This window comes from Argentina anserina, chromosome 6 (assembly GCF_933775445.1).
Source record: "Argentina anserina chromosome 6, drPotAnse1.1, whole genome shotgun sequence".
Taxonomy (NCBI): domain Eukaryota; kingdom Viridiplantae; phylum Streptophyta; class Magnoliopsida; order Rosales; family Rosaceae; genus Argentina; species Argentina anserina.
Window position 1 is genome coordinate 31,135,058 of NC_065877.1, and position 17,195 is coordinate 31,152,252.

The 17,195-nt window shown below is 37.3% G+C and overlaps 4 protein-coding genes across 4 annotated transcripts; 2 read left to right on the top strand and 2 right to left on the bottom strand.

The window, feature by feature from the left end:
• Positions 1-4,951: 4,951 nt before the first annotated feature.
• On the bottom strand, positions 4,952-6,343 carry LOC126797282 (endoglucanase 8-like). The gene has a single exon (XM_050523935.1). It carries the CDS (start codon positions 6,341-6,343, stop codon positions 4,952-4,954), a length of 1,392 nt encoding a protein of 463 aa, XP_050379892.1.
• Positions 6,344-6,878: 535 nt separating this feature from the next.
• LOC126797283 (uncharacterized) lies at positions 6,879-7,562 on the top strand. The gene has a single exon (XM_050523936.1). It carries the CDS (start codon positions 6,879-6,881, stop codon positions 7,560-7,562), a length of 684 nt encoding a protein of 227 aa, XP_050379893.1.
• Positions 7,563-9,011: 1,449 nt separating this feature from the next.
• LOC126800346 (uncharacterized) lies at positions 9,012-9,611 on the top strand. The gene has a single exon (XM_050527700.1). The coding sequence runs from the start codon at positions 9,226-9,228 to the stop codon at positions 9,598-9,600; it is 375 nt and encodes a 124-aa protein (XP_050383657.1). The 5' UTR covers positions 9,012-9,225; the 3' UTR covers positions 9,601-9,611.
• LOC126800345 (uncharacterized) lies at positions 9,510-11,627 on the bottom strand. The gene is made up of 4 exons (XM_050527699.1): positions 11,426-11,627; positions 10,934-11,015; positions 10,501-10,659; positions 9,510-10,326 (listed from the first exon to the last, which is right to left on the bottom strand). The coding sequence occupies exons 1-4, from the start codon at positions 11,615-11,617 to the stop codon at positions 10,256-10,258; spliced, it is 504 nt and encodes a 167-aa protein (XP_050383656.1). The 5' UTR covers positions 11,618-11,627; the 3' UTR covers positions 9,510-10,255.
• Positions 11,628-17,195: the final 5,568 nt, after the last annotated feature.

The window sequence follows — 17,195 nt, forward strand, 5'->3', positions numbered from 1 at the left end:
TATGTTTAAGTTTTGTGTAAGTCTATTTAGAATTTTAAACTGCGAAACTAATAAGTCTCGTACTCTATCTACAGTTGGTTAAACCAACACAACATATATTGGACTCTAAAGAATTTGAGTATCAACCTTCCCTACAAGCCACCAAGGCTTAACCATGATCGAATTATACGCCAACATGTTTCATGCACGTAGCTTGGAAGCATAATTAAAATCTTGAATGACAAAATAAGGTCTCTAAGGATAAAGAAATTTTCCTAATACAAACTCACCATAATAAGGCAATAATAACCCCAAAGCAAAGGGCAATTACTATGGACATTTAGTTTCATACAAACCAATTAATGACAATTGGTAACATTGTACCGTGTGAAAAAGGTCTGGGGGATATAACATGAGCAATGAAGTGTCATGTTACAAAAACAATATAGAATCATGACAGTACATTGATTTGAAAAAGTATATCAATATCAAACTATAAGGAGAAAACTCCTCAATATCAATGTCAATTCAAAATGTTTCAGACTTCGATTACAGTCTGCCACTAATTTTCCAAGATATAATTGTAATGGTTATTATATATGACTAAAATTTAATTAAACTTTGGTATTGAAGTACCTTTGGATTGGACAAGACCTTGATGCAATCGTTGACATACAACCAATGTTATGAATTTTCTCAATGAATTGAGAATATTCAAATATTAATATACATGGTTCGATTTTTAATATTTTGACTTTGCGAAGTACCGCATAAAGTAAAGTAACTTCACAAAATATTAGTATGACATGAATACTTGAATGCAAAGAAATGCATCATGTGATTCCCAAAAGCAGTAAACTGAAGAATAATAGTACTATATACGTGGTTAAACCTAATAATATTAATAAGAATCAGTAATGTATAATCCTTTAGGATTCACAAAATACATACTTTATGGGAATATCGTTTTACGATTCTATCAAATTACTCTAAAAAAATTGAGTTTATATTCAATTTTTATGTCCCAACTATGTCTAATGACTGCGGATGTAACCGAATATTAGCGAAGTGTATATGTCTATTTAGCAAGTATATATGCAACTGCTAAATTGAATTCCCTCACGTCAAAAGAAAATGAATTTTGGGATCTTGACATATATGTGCTTTGACACAATTCATTGGGACCCCAAGTTGTGATATATGTATATGTATATTTAAGGAATTACATACAAACACTCATATTTTGGATAAATAGAAGCAAGAACAAAAGAAACAAAAAACTGTAAAAATCTTAGAAATATAATTTTATGGAGGAATTGAAGAAGTTATTTCATCCCCATATTTCATAACCCCCCTAGGCTGAATTGTGAAATGTTTGATGCACAAGTATATGCATTAACTCTATATTATGCTTCTTATGTCCATGATGATTACGTATGTAGAGTTAATCATTCAAAACCTATCAACTAAAGAAATAAGGATTGAGACCATACTATGCAAAGGAACACATGCATTCTCATTAGGTTCATACAGTACATTGAATCTAATGAAAATTATGTGAATTGATTCAACTAATTTGTGGACACCTTAAATATTTTATGGTATTAGTTGATGTGTCGACACGCTGGTCATGTGTTATCACACCATTCATTACTAAAACCATTGTTCTAAAAAGTGGTCTAGGCGGCGCCTAGGCGCTAGGAGGTCACCCACCGCCGCGCTTTTTACCTCGGCGGCCATCTGTGGCGTTTTGTGAATTAGGCGGCCCTATTTAGTCTTAGGCGGTCTAATCAGCCTTATTTAGTCATAGGCGGTAAACCATCATTTGACATTAAAAAAACTAAAAGAGGACGCATCTCTCACTCTTTGTCTATTTTCTGAAAACTGAATCTCATCAATAGAAGAAGAGGAAAATAATTATGAATATGAAGTTTGAGTCCGATACTGAATGAGTTAGGAAATAATTTGGAGAGAAATACATTAAGATTTAGTATTATTGCATTTGTTTCATTATTTATCTTTTCTTCAAATATTATTTTATGGACTTTCTACTTAACTTATTGTGAATTTAGACTATTTTCAGTTATTTTAAAATTAATATTAAACATCATTATATATTTTTAATCGTTAAAATAATTAATTAATAATTCGAAACCGCATAGGCGCCGCCTAGGAGGCCGCCTAACCGTCTAGGCGCTTGGAGGTGGATGTCCGCATGCATACCGCCTAGCGCTTTTTAGAACCTTGACTAAAACAAATATTATTTATATTAAATAAAAACTCACCTGGTCTTACGGAAAACGACTACAGTAATAGTCTTAATAGTGGTAATGTGCACCAATGTTTCCGTTTAGGGTAATGTAATTTTTGCAAATACCTCTTATTCACGTATGCCCGGCCATCACCATCATCATTGTAAATGAACTTACAATCAAAAATATCAAAGGCTTGAAATATTTGAGCCCGCCAAGATTGACACGGATCTACAATCCTTGAGTCCAACCAGATTAACCTATGTGCCAAATTGCGACGTCACATCGCATAAAGGTGAACCCAATTAATGTGAAAAGTGTTCTTTTTAGAGACGAGCTTCTAGATAGTGCGCTATATTGCAACCTTGACAATCAATCTCTTTTTCCGCTAGATATGTGGAATATAACTTTGATGAGACCGTCTTCCCATCGTTAAGGGGAGATAAGAACAAAGGATGTTCATGTGGAACGACATGAATTGTCATGGTTTGTCCCCACCGTGTCTCATCTTGATCCCCACTATTGCACAAAGTGATGAGATTACAGATCTTAGTTGCAAATATGCTTGCAAGGTTCAATTTCATAAGAAGAGGACAAGACGCCAGCCAAAAGGAATTAGGCATTGCATTGCCGCCATAGATGGTGGCATGTTGACACCATAAAGTGGCATAATTGGGGTTATAGTCCGTGGCTCTCCAAGGAAGGGGGGAGATTACCTTATGTTCGATATATACTCGATTAAAGAAAGAAAACGAGTTTGGCACAATTGAATTCATTGATCCATAATCTCAAATCTGCCTCATGAGAATTTCTGGATTTTGGTTATCACTAGGGAATGCCTCAGATGTTAGAACAAATTCTTGCAAATACATAGATCTCTACAAATACAAACCTCATGAGGATGTAGGATATTGAGTCTTGATATCGAACCATATTTGTTGAGAAATAGCAACGTAGTAATTTTGGCCTAATAAAAAGAAGTGATCCAGCATAAACTAAGGTTCACTAACAAAGAGATAGGTATTTGGGCAGATGAAACCGACACCGCAAGTGTAAACCCTATCATATATCTTTGTTAGGATGCGTATGAGAAATAAGAGTTTAGACTCACCTTATGGCGCAAGGTCTCTCACTAACGCACTGTAATCGATTACGAGGAGATATTCATTTGTAATGGACCACAATGAGATATTCTCATAATGGATGTCATTGCACTCCACTACTTTTCCAGTTTAGTAGTTTCCGAAAAACTGATAAATACAGCTTATGAGTGTTGTAATGAGATAAATCTATGGGGATCGAAATTAAGAGATATACATGAAAGTCATAGAATAGACTTTATCCACCAAAGAAATGGTTCTAGACCACGTAGTGTTACAAAAAGAATTGAAACGTTCACGAAGTAAGATACTTGATTATGAATAGGGATCAGATGTGTTATGTCATTGTGTATTCAAAATAGATTTGCACAATCTTATGATGAACTAAAAAGATGTCGTCATTACAAATTCTAAATCGAGAAAGAAAAAAATATTGGGAAGACACAATCTCAAAATGGATTTTGAGGACTGTAATATTGATGATTAACCATCAATCGGCTTTAAAGCACTCTAAAGGTTAAAAGTGAGGCTTATATAACTCCCATGATCAGTCGAAGTCTTTAAAGATAGATACGTTTTCGTCTAAATAAAAGATGACGAAAAAGTGTCAGAAAATGAGATTCCCTATAAAAGTGCAAAGACGCATTATTGCATTTAACACAATATACTTGACTCGACCTCTCATTAGTTATATAGCTTAGCGCCCACACAACAACAATAACTAAAGGTTTAGGTTTATAGTCCATAAAAGAAAAGAGAAAACGACATGATGAGAATGAATATTATTCACGTCATTGCATTTTTGGCGTAAAAAAATACGTACCAAATAAAATTCAAAATTAAATATGCAAAAGTTATTAAAACTCCCATGATTAATGTAAAGATCAGGAGGAGGTGCAGACATCTAGGGGAGTCTAGCACATATATGTTAATCTTAAACGTAATAGGTGTGTTGTGCTCTTTTCCCCTTCGATCAAGGTTTTATTTTCTCCCACTGGGTTTTGTTACTTGGCAAGGTTTTTAATGAGGCATCACCCTATGCACCATTATATCTTTAAACTCGGCATACAAGTGAGTGTTGAAGGAAGAACATCATTAGTGTGTCTTCGTTAAAACAAATAAAAGAATGAGTTAATGACGTTTATGGTCAACGGATGTAACGAATCAATCACCATTATGTTAATTACTATTATAATTATCATTTACTTCTATTGTAATCATGACCCCTATATAAAGGGGATTATCAATTACATGAGTGGACAATTTCATTTTCACAACAACAGTTTGATATAATCATCCAAATCTTGATTCATTAGTTAAAATCCATTGATATGTGACTACTTTGTGAGAAAATTAATCAGCCAGATAATCGACTAATCGTAAATGTCAGTAAATTAGAACACCGTACAGATGTGATCAACCCCAATAGTGTCCAAAAAGAACGTATATATGTACTGTGCAACTAGTGTTTGCATGAGTACGTGTTCTCCTCGAGTCTGATAAACGAGGTTTCTTTGCTGTTAAACAATCCTGTGAGAAAAATTGATAGTTTTTATTGAATATATATTCAGATATTCCATAAATGTACACTAAACTAACAGGCCACGTACTAATTAATTCTCAGAAGAGGGACTTAAAGTGAGTCAAAACACCAACAAAAGGGGCATTGATGTATGTGGTTGGCTCCGACTGTGGTACATTATACCGAGAGTCTTCGAAAGAGTCGTCCTCCGCAGGTCCTCCAACAATCGCGCCTATTAGCAAATTCTGATTTGGAGCTTGAGTCTCGAAGTATGGCGTTCCTGCGTGACATTCAATGTGCCCCGGATGCTGATCCATGGAAGGTAGCACCGAAGCACGGTGGTGTATTCTCTTTGGAAACTTGGAACCATATCCTACCATGTATGACATTCCCAATGGGTTACTTCCTAGTATATAGTCAACCTGTCCTTTTGTGAAGTTGATCAGCCTAGACGGAGTGATCACAACGCTGTTGCCACAGTTAACAACTTTATTGGAAGCTTTCATGTAGTTAGCATAAACGGTAAGAAGAAACGATAGGGAAGTTGCATGTTGCAGGTTACTTCCTCCCGGTTTGAATATTAGCCCGCCGGGCGAGTATGTAACTGATTTCGGAGCAGGTGATTCGGGTAGAATCGAGCATACAAGTTTGTCGGAATTTGAAACAAAGGGACTATTATCACCATTTACCAGCTGAGAGACAAGTACGTTGATCCCAGAATGCTTTGCATCCCAACCGAATTCAGTGACAAAACCACCTAAATTAGGCATGTTCTGCTTGACGAAGTTCAAATAATAAGGATTCTTTGTTGCCTTGTACAACCATGATGCTCCCCAAATCAACTCATCCATGTAGCCATTGAAATCGCAGTAGAACGGGCACGCCACTTCCCCAATGCTGTCATTGTAAGATCCCCTGTACTTATCTGCAAACTCGAAAACCTCCTTGGCTCGGTAGAGAAGCAGAGCCGCGTACCTGCCTTGAAACACCAGGGAAGAAGCTGCAAGGGCAGCAGCAGTTTCTGCCGAGACTTCTGTGCCTGGCTTTTCTCTGGTTACTCTGTACGATGTTCGAGGAGTGTCCATATCTTCGGGTCTTTCCCAACAAGTGTGGTCGCCAATGGGGTCGCCAACAATGCCGACAACAGAACCAGAAGCATCTGTGGATTTAAGCAAGTAATCAGTGCCCCATCTTATAGCTTCCAAAGCATGTGGAAGTTCTGATCCCATTGATTTTCCAAACTCTAGAACACTCCATGCCAACATTGTTGTTGTGAATGCCATGGGAAAGTTGAACTTCACATTGTCTCCAGCATCATAGTAACCTCCTACCAGGTCCATCTGAACGTCATTGCCATCATGGAGACCGGAATCTTTCCTCCAAGTCACCCGTTGGGTATGCGGCAACCGTCCCGACCTCTGCCCTTCAAAAAATAAAATACTCTTGGACAAAGCATCAGTGTAGTTGTGGGATGGAGGGTCGTATGCCATTGCCAGCACCCCTAATATCGCTAATATGAACAACTTCATAAATTGATGCTGGGAATTGCTACGTGCCATGACGAATTCACTCGCTATGAAAATTATTGTTCGAGTACCTTAGTTCTGAAAGATGTCTACATCCCAACTATATATCCTACCTAACTAGTTTACTTAGCTAAATTAGGAGATTAATGACCTAGTGTGACTAATTAGCTAGGAAAGATTACTCCCTATATTGATTAGGAAAGGTCGTCTAGTGTAATCGATTCAGAGATAGATAACTCCCATATTGATTAGGAAAGACATTATATACAAACTCTAGACCCAAATATACTAAGTCAAAGCCTCAAAGGTACTCCTTTTTCGGCCACCATAAATATTTGTTTTCAAACTCAAACCCTAAAACTTTTTTTTTTTTGAAAGGGAAAACCCTAGACCTATTTGAAAATAGCTCGCCTTTCCATCCCTCTTGAAAACCCTGACCCTAAACTACTCTGATATATATATTTCCTCTGCCTCTCATATCTTATTCATTAGAAGCGCGATGAGCCGGTCATCAGAAGGACCTTCAGTCCTCAAGCATAAGCGCCAAGACTATGGTTCCCAGGCGGACACTCTGACAGAGCATGAGCGCAGAATCTATGATGCCATCCGCAGCACAAAAGATATGGGCATAAACAAACAAGCAATTAAGCGAGAAACAAATCTCACTATCGTGCTGGTAAACAAGTCCCTCAAAACACTTGTAGACAAGAAAAAGATAAAAGTAGTTAAAGGGATCAGTTCCAATGCGAGATGGGGACTGTACATGGCTGTAGAATTTGAGGCCTCGGACGAGATAACTGGTGGCACGTGGTATGAGGATGGGAACTTGGATGTAGAATCTGTTAACGTTGTGAAAAAGCTGTGCGTGATGTTTATCAACAAGCACGAAGTTGCTACTTTGAAAGAGATTTTAGCAGAAGTTGAACGTACAAGGATTTTGAATGATAAATTGGCCCCTAAGGACATGAAGGAGCTTCTGCAGGCTTTGGTTTTGGACAATAAGGTCATGAAGGCTGGGGCAGACGGTTATAAGTGCTGCAAGAGAGGTACCAGTGGAGAACCAAAACTGGCAGCCATGGCTTCGATTCCCTGTGGAGTCTGTCCAAGGATAAATCAATGTACCCCAGATGGCGTTATTTCCCCGGGAACGTGTGAACACTTCAAAAAATGGTTGGATTTTTGATTAGATGGTAATGCGTTGACAAATCAGTCAATTCTGTGTCTCTTCATTTGGAGTGAATCTTGCGGTGTAGTAGTGAAGAAGCTTTGCCTGCAGCTTTTTGCTTGCAGGTTAGAGACATCCATTATGTGTTTTTGTACTTGAATTGAAACTCTTATCACTTGGCTTCAATCAAATTGGTTTTTTAACTAGAGTAATAATCTTGACGAACCAATCATGAATGGCATTTGAATTAAGTTTTGCACCAAATATGGTTACTGAAAGTCTTAATACCAAATCATTATGATGCTGCTGTCCATATTGTATCATTTGATTAAGAATATCGTTGTCATCACAAATCCTCGTAAGAGGATAATTTCTCTCTCTTTATAATAATCAAGGTTCGAAAGCTCACAAGGCGCTACTACAGGGTCTACAGACTACAGCTGAAGGCAAACTTGAAGCGCCTAGGCGAACTGAGCAACTTTGTACGTTTAACAACTTTGTACATATATATAACCAAAGGTCTGGAAACTGGTTAGGTGCTGCTAGAGGAGAGTGGCTTGGAGGGCCTAGGCAAGTCACCAACTAGGTCTGGAAACTGCCAGAATTCAACAACTATATATAGTACTATGGCAAGTCTGATACATGATCATACATCAAAGGAAAACACTCTAATTAAGCTCGTGCAGGATTAGCAGTCATAATTAACCAACAAACTGAGCAACTACATGTAAGAGAAATAATGAAAATTAAAAGATGTTAAGTACATGCAGTTGCAATGTCCTCATTACCTTGAAAGTTTGGCATAAGTATGTTTTTTCAATTTAAATGATATCATCGTTATGATTTATGAAGCGAGACAACTACGAATAATTAAAATGACGAGTAGCTAGTCTAGAAGCCAGTTAGGAATGTGCTTTCTAACTTTTTTTAAATTCTTTCATAACCCGAGAGGAATGTCAATTCCTACATTATCAGTACAAGACCTAGCACTCCAGTTATGTGCTTCTAGCAAAATCATTTTATTTGTGTCTATTCCATTTAGGGTTAGGAACATTAAGTTCCACGTAGGAATAGGTTTACTATTCAGTGTAGAGATCCAATTCATATATCAAAGTAATACAAACTCTCTATAAATTATGCTCCTATGAATGAATGCAATGATCTCTCTATTAGCTTGTTACATTTATCGTTCTTAAATTGAGTGTAAGTATGAGATTGATGTGATTGTTTTAATGTGAAGTTATAATAAAGCGTTCTCAATTTTCTTGTAACGCATTCAAATCATATCTATACATAAATATTTTCTTAATGTCGTGAATAAATAGGTAAATTATTCCTCATTACACTTGGGATCTTGTTGAGATGGTGATCAGAATACACAATGGAGCTGGTTTTTTAGCCAAGAAGAAAAGTTGGTGAACAAACAAAGCTGGCCGCTGGCCCAAGTATACGACGATTCCAACGTTCTGTGGACTCGGTCCAGCGAAGCCTTTTCCCTTATTCACGCGTCAACCAAGTATCCCATTCTTTCCTCTTTCCCCCTTTCTTCTTCTTCAACCCTCTTAATTAGGGTTTCCTCATTCTCACAATCAATTCTACTCCCCCCAATCCCACCCAAAGTCTTCTTTAATATTGAGCACAACAACAACTAATCAGAATTGGATTTGGCTTCATTCAGACCATGAATCCCCCCATATCCCAACTCCTCCTCTTCTGTTACTTCATCATCCTCCTCTGCTCCTCCTCCGCCGCCGTCCGATCCGACTCCATCATCAAAATGCCCACTGACTCCGACTCCGGCGCCTGCCCCGGCTCCTCTCTGCCCCGCTCGCCGGCTGTCTGCCCCGTCAGCTGCTTCCGCCCCGACCCGGTCTGCGGCGTCGACGGCGTCACCTACTGGTGCGGCTGCCCCGAAGCCCAGTGCGCCGGCGTCAGAGTCGCCAAGTTGGGGTATTGCGAGGTGGGCAGCGGCGGTTCTGCCCCTCAGGCTCTGCTGTTGGTTCACATTGTCTGGCTCATCGTCCTCGGCTTTTCGGTCCTTTTCGGCATTTTCTGAATTCGAATTCTTGATTGCTTTGCTGAGTTCTTGACTTACATTGCGGAATTTTACGATTGGTTTTGTGGGTCTTATTAGGAAGAACCCATGTAGACTAGTAGTTGATGATCATGTTTCTCTAAGTGTTTGTTGTAGATAACAATGTGAATCTTTATTCGTTGAATCATTGTATTGACTGATTGTACTATTCTGGAATGTTCACAATTCTGGTAGCGTTATTTTATCAGTTTTGTAAAGCAATAGCAGTTAAACACTTCTGTGTTTCTTGAATCAGAGTGTGAACAACACCACATTCTTGTTTCAGGCGTAAAAATTTCATAGATTTTCCCAGGTGTTTTCGACTTTGAGCTACCAAGTTTGGGAAGGTAGAGTTTTTATACGCAAGAATAAAGAAATTGATGTGCTAAATTGATATATCGGTGGGTGCTGGCAATGCTTCAATCTGAGCTGTTGCACCCACTCATTAACAAGTTGGTTGCTGTAGGCTTGTGACACTGCTGTGATTTATGTTCTTTACATACAAGTTATCATAAACATTTCGAGCTGGCTGGAGTTGGTTCGATTTCGCCAGATAGATTAGTTCCATATTTCAGCAGCTCTAGCGTGTCATTCCCAATCTCCAATCCTGTATGACAAGTGTGGATTACTTCAGGAATTACTTCCGAGTATCGGTACTTCTCAAGCGATCCAAGACATACTTTTCGCCTGTTAAGTTCTCGACTAGGCCTTCAAAAATTATCAGAGAAAGCATTAGTTAACACATGCTGAAACTAGAGCAAAACTTTGAAGCAAACTCCCAAGTATTTTATGAGATACATATCCTCATTTACATATATTTATCCTGCCCAAAATTGGATGATGTTTCTAAGATTTCAAGTGGGTATTTCAATTATTACGTACCATTGGTATAGTTTCGACAGTCATGATGGCCAACCCTTAATTGAGTTTCCCAGCCTCTGTTGAATTCACTAGCTATATCAATGGCACCTACTTTCGAAGATCCAACAAACCAGCATTTGGTTCTAGGCAGCTTTGATAACTTCCTCGTTACAATAACTCCTGGCAGAAGGAACCGAACCCATATAAAACGCAGACATTTTTTAGTTGTGAACGTGAATAAACTTACTTCAATCACAACTCTCTGATTCTAGCCTTCCTAGTTCCTATCTTCACTCAATAGTTTTGAACTTGCAAAGGCGATGGCATGTGTCATAAGTTCATTAAGTTGGGTATGTTAAAACTAGTTTCAGCCCACTTTAACGGCTCAATAGAAACAACTCAAACAAGCCATGGTGGGTATGTGTATAATAATATTAATGCATTATATGCTAACCTGGTATTGCTTTACCAGATAGAACCGCAAGTGCTGCATATATGCTCTCAGGATCTTCGGGTTGAAAATCAAAAACCAAAGCCTGCAAAATAAGGCTTAAAATAACTCATCCTACTTGAGGAAGCACAATGTCACTATTGCAATCATGTTACAGAGAATGTCCTTAATTACAAAGCTTGACACTTGATTCTGTAAATTATATAATAAGTTAAGCAAATATCTTTGATGAAGGGCCTCAAAGTCGATTACCAGGCGTCAGATAACAGCGCACAAGCTTATTTAGATACTGAGGATAAAACATATATATGAAGCCATGTTACAGCAGTAACAACTATAAGTCTATAATCATATATAAACCATGCGAAGTTGTGCTAAAACCAACAAAGCAAAACAAATTTGTAGTTACAAAACAAAGATCTAGTAAAAGAGACCAAGTGAAAAAGGATTTGATTACCTATTAATAGAGATGGTGGGAATTGGAGGGAAGAGTACCTGAGAATTTGGTGGTGGTGAGGAGGGTTTAATAAGGACCATGAAGTGCTGCAAATCCCAGAGATTGAGAGAGTAAGCAGTAGAGGTAAGGAGCTGGGCAGGTCCTTTTGTGGCTCTTAGAGGCACTGCTGCAACATAGATGTCATCTCTATTGCTGGTCACTGTTGGTTTCATGAGCAGAGACGACGCCATTTGCTCCGGGAAAGAACTGAACCAACCATTAAGAAATATGTGAAGACTGGAAGATAATAAAATGGTTTTGAAGGCCCACGAACACCAAGCACAATTTGGGCTGTCCGCTGGGTTAGTATATACATAATATACTATTATGTATATGGTAGTACGTAGTACGTGTATTCTCTATATGTAGCCTCCATTGTGAGATGAATATATATCAAGAAATTTATTCTCAAATTACGTCTTATTTGACTGTATATATGTAAATTGTTGAGAGGACATAATATATATATATATATATATAAGTACTAACTACATTATATACATTCTTAAATTACATGTTATGACTCACGCTAACACTCCTTCACAAGTTGGCGCATACACATCAATCATGTTCAACTTGCCAAGTGAGTCATAAAAAGTCATCTTATAAACTTTTTTAGTGAGTATATCTACAAGCTACTCTTCAGTAAGGACAAAAGGGAAGGTAATCATCTTTACATCTAGCTTCTTTTTTATGAAGTGACGATCCACCTCCACGTGTTTAGTACGATAATGTTGTACTGGATTTTGTGATATGTCAATTGCTGCTTTGTTGTCACAATACAATTGCATAGCACTTTTCAACTTAACACTCAAATCACATAGCAGATTTCTCAGTCACAACAACTCTCACACTCCATGAGCCATACCTCTATACTCAGTCTCAGCAGTCGACCGGGCTACAACTTTCTACTTTTTACTAATAAAGTGATATGGGGTTCACATCCAAAACTAATTGACAATGGATTGAGTGGCTCAACTCCTTATAAATTCACATGCTATGTCTAAATTCCCAATGTGGGATGTATATTCTCAACACGTCACCGCATGTGTGGCGAATTTTCAAGCCATATACATGAACAACATTTTGAGTAATGTGGAGTCTGTGTGGCCATTTGCGCTTCACATGTGGATAACCCGCTCTGATACCATGATAAAGTGATATGGGGTTCACATCCAAAATCAATTGGCAAGGGATGGAGTAGCACGAACCCTTATAAACCCACGTGCTAGTGATGTGCTCGTATTACCTTATTTTTCTATGCATCATATCTTTGGTTTATATGTTTAGTTCTCTAATTTATTATTGATTTATGTTGTTTTAGTGTATTTATAGGTTTGTGCCAAAAAGAAAAGAAAAGAAGCTAAAATGAGCTAACAAATATTAAATGACAATTATATTCTTCATTGTCAGAATCTACTTGTGCAGAACGTCCAACTTTGCCGAGTTACTGTGAGAGTTCCAAATCGAATCAGACCATGAACCTTATACCATTGGAAAGATGTGGATGTCTACTTTCTGTAGGATTTTACAGGTCTTGATTTCGATAGTTTTAGAGGAGTTTATGATCATTTGAGTGACAAGAGGTCAAAGCTGAAACATGCTCGGGTTCATTAGCATTTACGAAGAGTTCAAGTTGTGTCGCCAAGTGCATCCAATTTCAATACATCAAGGTCAATGATTCAGATGAAGATGCAGATAGTATATAGATTCCTACTTTTATAAGAGATATTTCAAGGTTTTCCCCTTTCATATCAAGATAGGAGTCTAAAACCAAGTTTTACAAGAAAACTGAAGTCAAAGATGAACAATAATCTTCCTTATATAAGGGAGCACGAATTTCATATGAGATGAGGTCTCTCGAGTACAATGTAGACGTCAAATGAGCAAAGACCATCAATCCATCTTCACCATTCCATTCTTTTATTTTTTTTGTTATGTTTTTCTTAGTTATAATTTGTTAAACCTTGATTAGGATTAGGATGATGCCTTGTCATGATTGTTTATGTAGTTTGATGTTTTATTGATGGATTTATATTTTATTTATGATGAATTCTTAGTCACTATTAGAATTGATGCTTTATGTTTAAGTTCTTTGATAGATCACCTTAGGGCTTTGCATATAGTAATTCGAAGATAAATTTGAAGCATAGATGCAATATAATTTATGAAGCTTCTTGTGATTAAGTGTGGTGAATTACATTGTTACTTGAGAGAGAATGATAGTTTGCATGATTTCCTTGTTTTCTAAAATGTGATGAGTGTTGCATGTTAAATTTATACCAGAGAATGATAGACTGCATAGCTAGAATATACGACCTTTATCCGAGAGAGAGAGCATCATACACTTTAAGGAAAACTGTGGTCTACAGTACCTGAGAAGGACATAGATACGGAATTGTCATCTAGAGAGACGAAAGAATTCATTAGTTACATTGACATATAAGTAGGATTGTTGGTGGTTGATTTTGATACCCTACGTTTTATTCTGTTTATTTGTTATCTTATCTCACTTGTCATTTGAAAATCTAAAAACCATATTTAATTGCTTTTGTGTTCTTAGTTTAGATTAATAAGTTAGGATTAAATTGATTTTCAATCCCTAATTTGAACGATCTCGTACTTACACATTATACTAACAACGATTCGTGCGCTTGCGATTTTTAATTAAAATTTCACAACAGCTAGGTCTAAATTCCCAATGTGAAATGTATATTTTCAACATTCACTCTTCCATGTGACCAAATTATCTCCCACAAAAGTAAAATAATCTGATATTGACCTCTTGTCTGTAATTTTTCTAGCCCATACTGCATATGTAAAGCCACTAACCTCAAGAATGTTGTTGTGTTTAAAGAACATTACTCCTCTCTCTCGAGCTGACTTCAAGTACCTCAAAATTCTCACAACAGCATCCATGTGACTCTCACTTGGATTATGCATGAACTGGCTCACTACATTCACTACATAAGCGTTATTTGGTCTAGTATGGGTCAAATAAACCAAGCGCCCAACTAATCTCTAATAGTAAGCTCGATCAGTTGGTGTCTGGTCTGGATACTCTGCTAGACGATGATTTTGCTCAATAGGTGTGTAATCTAACATACTTGTCTTTGTCACCAAATCAAGTATATACTTGCTCTGGCACAAGTTGATCCCGTCTCTCCCACTTGCTACCTCAATCCTTAAGAAATACTTAAGATCTCCCAAGTCCTTCATCTCAAACTCAGAAGACAAATGTCTTTGTAGCCGATCCATCTTTACAGTATCATTGCTAGTAATCACCATATCATCAACATATATAATCAACGCTACTACCTTACTTTGCTGGTGTTTGAGAAACAAGGTATGATCTGAATTACTCTGTTTGTAACCAATCTTCTGCATAAATTGTGAGAACCTCTCAAACCAAGGACGAGGTGACTGTTTGAGACCATATAGAGACTTTCTCAATTTGCACACAAAATCACCATAAGAGGTAATTATGTACCCTGGAGGAAGACTCATATACACCTCTTCAACAAAGTCTCTATGAAGAAATGCATTCTTGATATCAAACTATCAGAGTGGCCAATTCAAACTAGTAGCAAATGAAAGGAGAACTCGGATAATGTTCATCTTTGCAACATGAGCAAAAGTCTCATCATAATCAATACATATGTTTGTGTAAACCCTTTCGCAACAAAACATCCGCATCATGCTTCATAGTGAACACCTAACGACACCCTACAACTTTCTTGCCATGTGGTGAAGGCACAAGTTCCCAAGTATCATTTTTCTGCAATGCAATGCATCTATCTCTTCCTCTGTTGGTTCTACCTCTGGTGGAGTTTCTGCCACTGCTGGTACCTGAAGTTTCGACCTCAAAATAAGCTCATGCTACTATTAGTACATGATTATTTGAATTTTTCCCACCTCAAAATAAGCTCATACTACTGCTAGTACATGATTATCTGAAGTTTCCACCTTAGAATGAGTTTTTGCTACTGGAGTCAAAGTATCTCCAGTAATGACTCTTTCTGATTCATCCCTTTACCATGATATAGCTCTTCAAAAAATGAATTCTCCCCCTAAATAGCTGTATAAGAAGAGGTAAAATAACTCATGTCCTCAAACAAAGTAACATTCATAGTAACAAAGTACTTTCTGGTGGGTGGATGATAACACTTGTATCCCTTCTGACTACTTCGGTAACTAACAAACACACACTTGATCGCACAAGGATCCAACAGACTTTCTCTGACTTTTAGGAACATGAACAAAAGCCACACAACCAAAAACACGGGCAAGTATATTATAAAAAGAGGAAATGGGGACATGAGATGCAAGAACCTGAACATGATTGTTCCCTTAAAGGACACTAGATGGAAGACGATTGATAAAATAAGTTAAAGCCTCTACAACATTACCTCAGAGATACTTAGGCATATGAGCATTAAAAAGAATATAATGAGACATATCAAGGAGATAACGGTTTTTCCTTTCGGACACCCAATTTTGTTTTGGTGTTCATGGACATGTGGTTTGGTGAACAATCCCATGACTTTTACAAAATTGTTGAAAGACATGGTTGACATACTCCCCCCCTATTATTAGAACAAATAACTCTAATGGTGCTATTATACTATATTTGGACAAGAGTATGAAAAACTTGAAAAGTAAGAAAAACCTCATATTTGGTCTAGAGGAGATCAAACCATGAAACCCTAGTGCAATCATCAATAAATGACACATAGTATTTCATACCCGTGGTTGTAGGCTCTTTGGAATGTCCCTAAATATCATAATTAATTAATTAAAAAAAGATATGACTCTTAGAACAACTCAGATAGTAGGTAGAACGATAACTCTTAGCAAGGACACATGTTTCACAATGCAATGATGACTCATCCACAATTCCACACCAATAAACAAAGAATGCATGCTCTTTTTCATAACATGGAAAGATGAATGCTTCAATCAACGATGTCATAGCCAAATTTCACTTAGCTTATTAGAACTTGCTGTCACAGCAGTGTGTGGTTGTGCTCCTAGTTTTTGTCATGCATATATCTGATCCAGGTGAAACAATATGCCTCTCAAATCTCCCTGACTGAGTATCTCCCTGATGAGAAGATTATGAAAATCACATACATGGGGAAAAATGTTACAGAGCATCGAGATTCAGTGTTCAACTGGAGAAAAGATAATAAGTGATGTGATAAATCAGGTATATATAGAACATTATGAAGTTCTAAAGTAGGTGTGATACGAGCTGACCCTCTCCCCAACACTGGAAAAGCCTCACCATTAGCATTAGTGACATAAGACACTGGAAAAATAGACAACTCAATAATAAAATAAGATTTATCATAAGTCATATGATCAGAGGCACTAGAATCAATAATCTAAGTATGAGAACCAACAAAGTTAGAAACTTTCAAAGCCATACCGATCTTACCACCAACCTAAGGTTTTGTAGTCATAGAGATGTTACCATTAGTGCAGAATTACCCCACAACATGTCTAGAGTCGTGTGAGAACTCAACTCTCCAGCCATTCTTGTCATCTATTTCACGAATAGCACTCTCGGCATCCCTCATATGAAGAAAATCAATGAAAGCATAACCCGGTAGTCTCCTTGCAACCCATATTCTTCTTATAGTTCCGAATTTACATAACTCAATTTCAAGCTCTATCTCTAAAACTCGAGAATCAAGATTGCCAACATACACACGAGACATTTTTTTTCGTGTGTACTGATCAAATCTCTAGGTATACTGAGTAGAA

Bases quoted from the DNA above. Each gene is read 5' to 3' on its own strand.
- LOC126800345 (XM_050527699.1), bottom strand. From the start codon at position 11,617: ATGGCGTCGTCTCTGCTCATGAAACCAACAGTGACCAGCAATAGAGAT. The intron at 11,016-11,425 runs GTACTCTTCCCT...CTTATTTTGCAG, and splicing joins CACCACCACCAAATTCTCAG to GCTTTGGTTTTTGATTTTCA. The intron at 10,660-10,933 runs GTTAGCATATAA...TCCTTCTGCCAG, and splicing joins ATCTGGTAAAGCAATACCAG to GAGTTATTGTAACGAGGAAG.
- LOC126797283 (XM_050523936.1), top strand. From the start codon at position 6,879: ATGAGCCGGTCATCAGAAGGACCTTCAGTCCTCAAGCATAAGCGCCAA.
- LOC126797282 (XM_050523935.1), bottom strand. From the start codon at position 6,343: ATGGCATACGACCCTCCATCCCACAACTACACTGATGCTTTGTCCAAG.
- LOC126800346 (XM_050527700.1), top strand. From the start codon at position 9,226: ATGAATCCCCCCATATCCCAACTCCTCCTCTTCTGTTACTTCATCATC.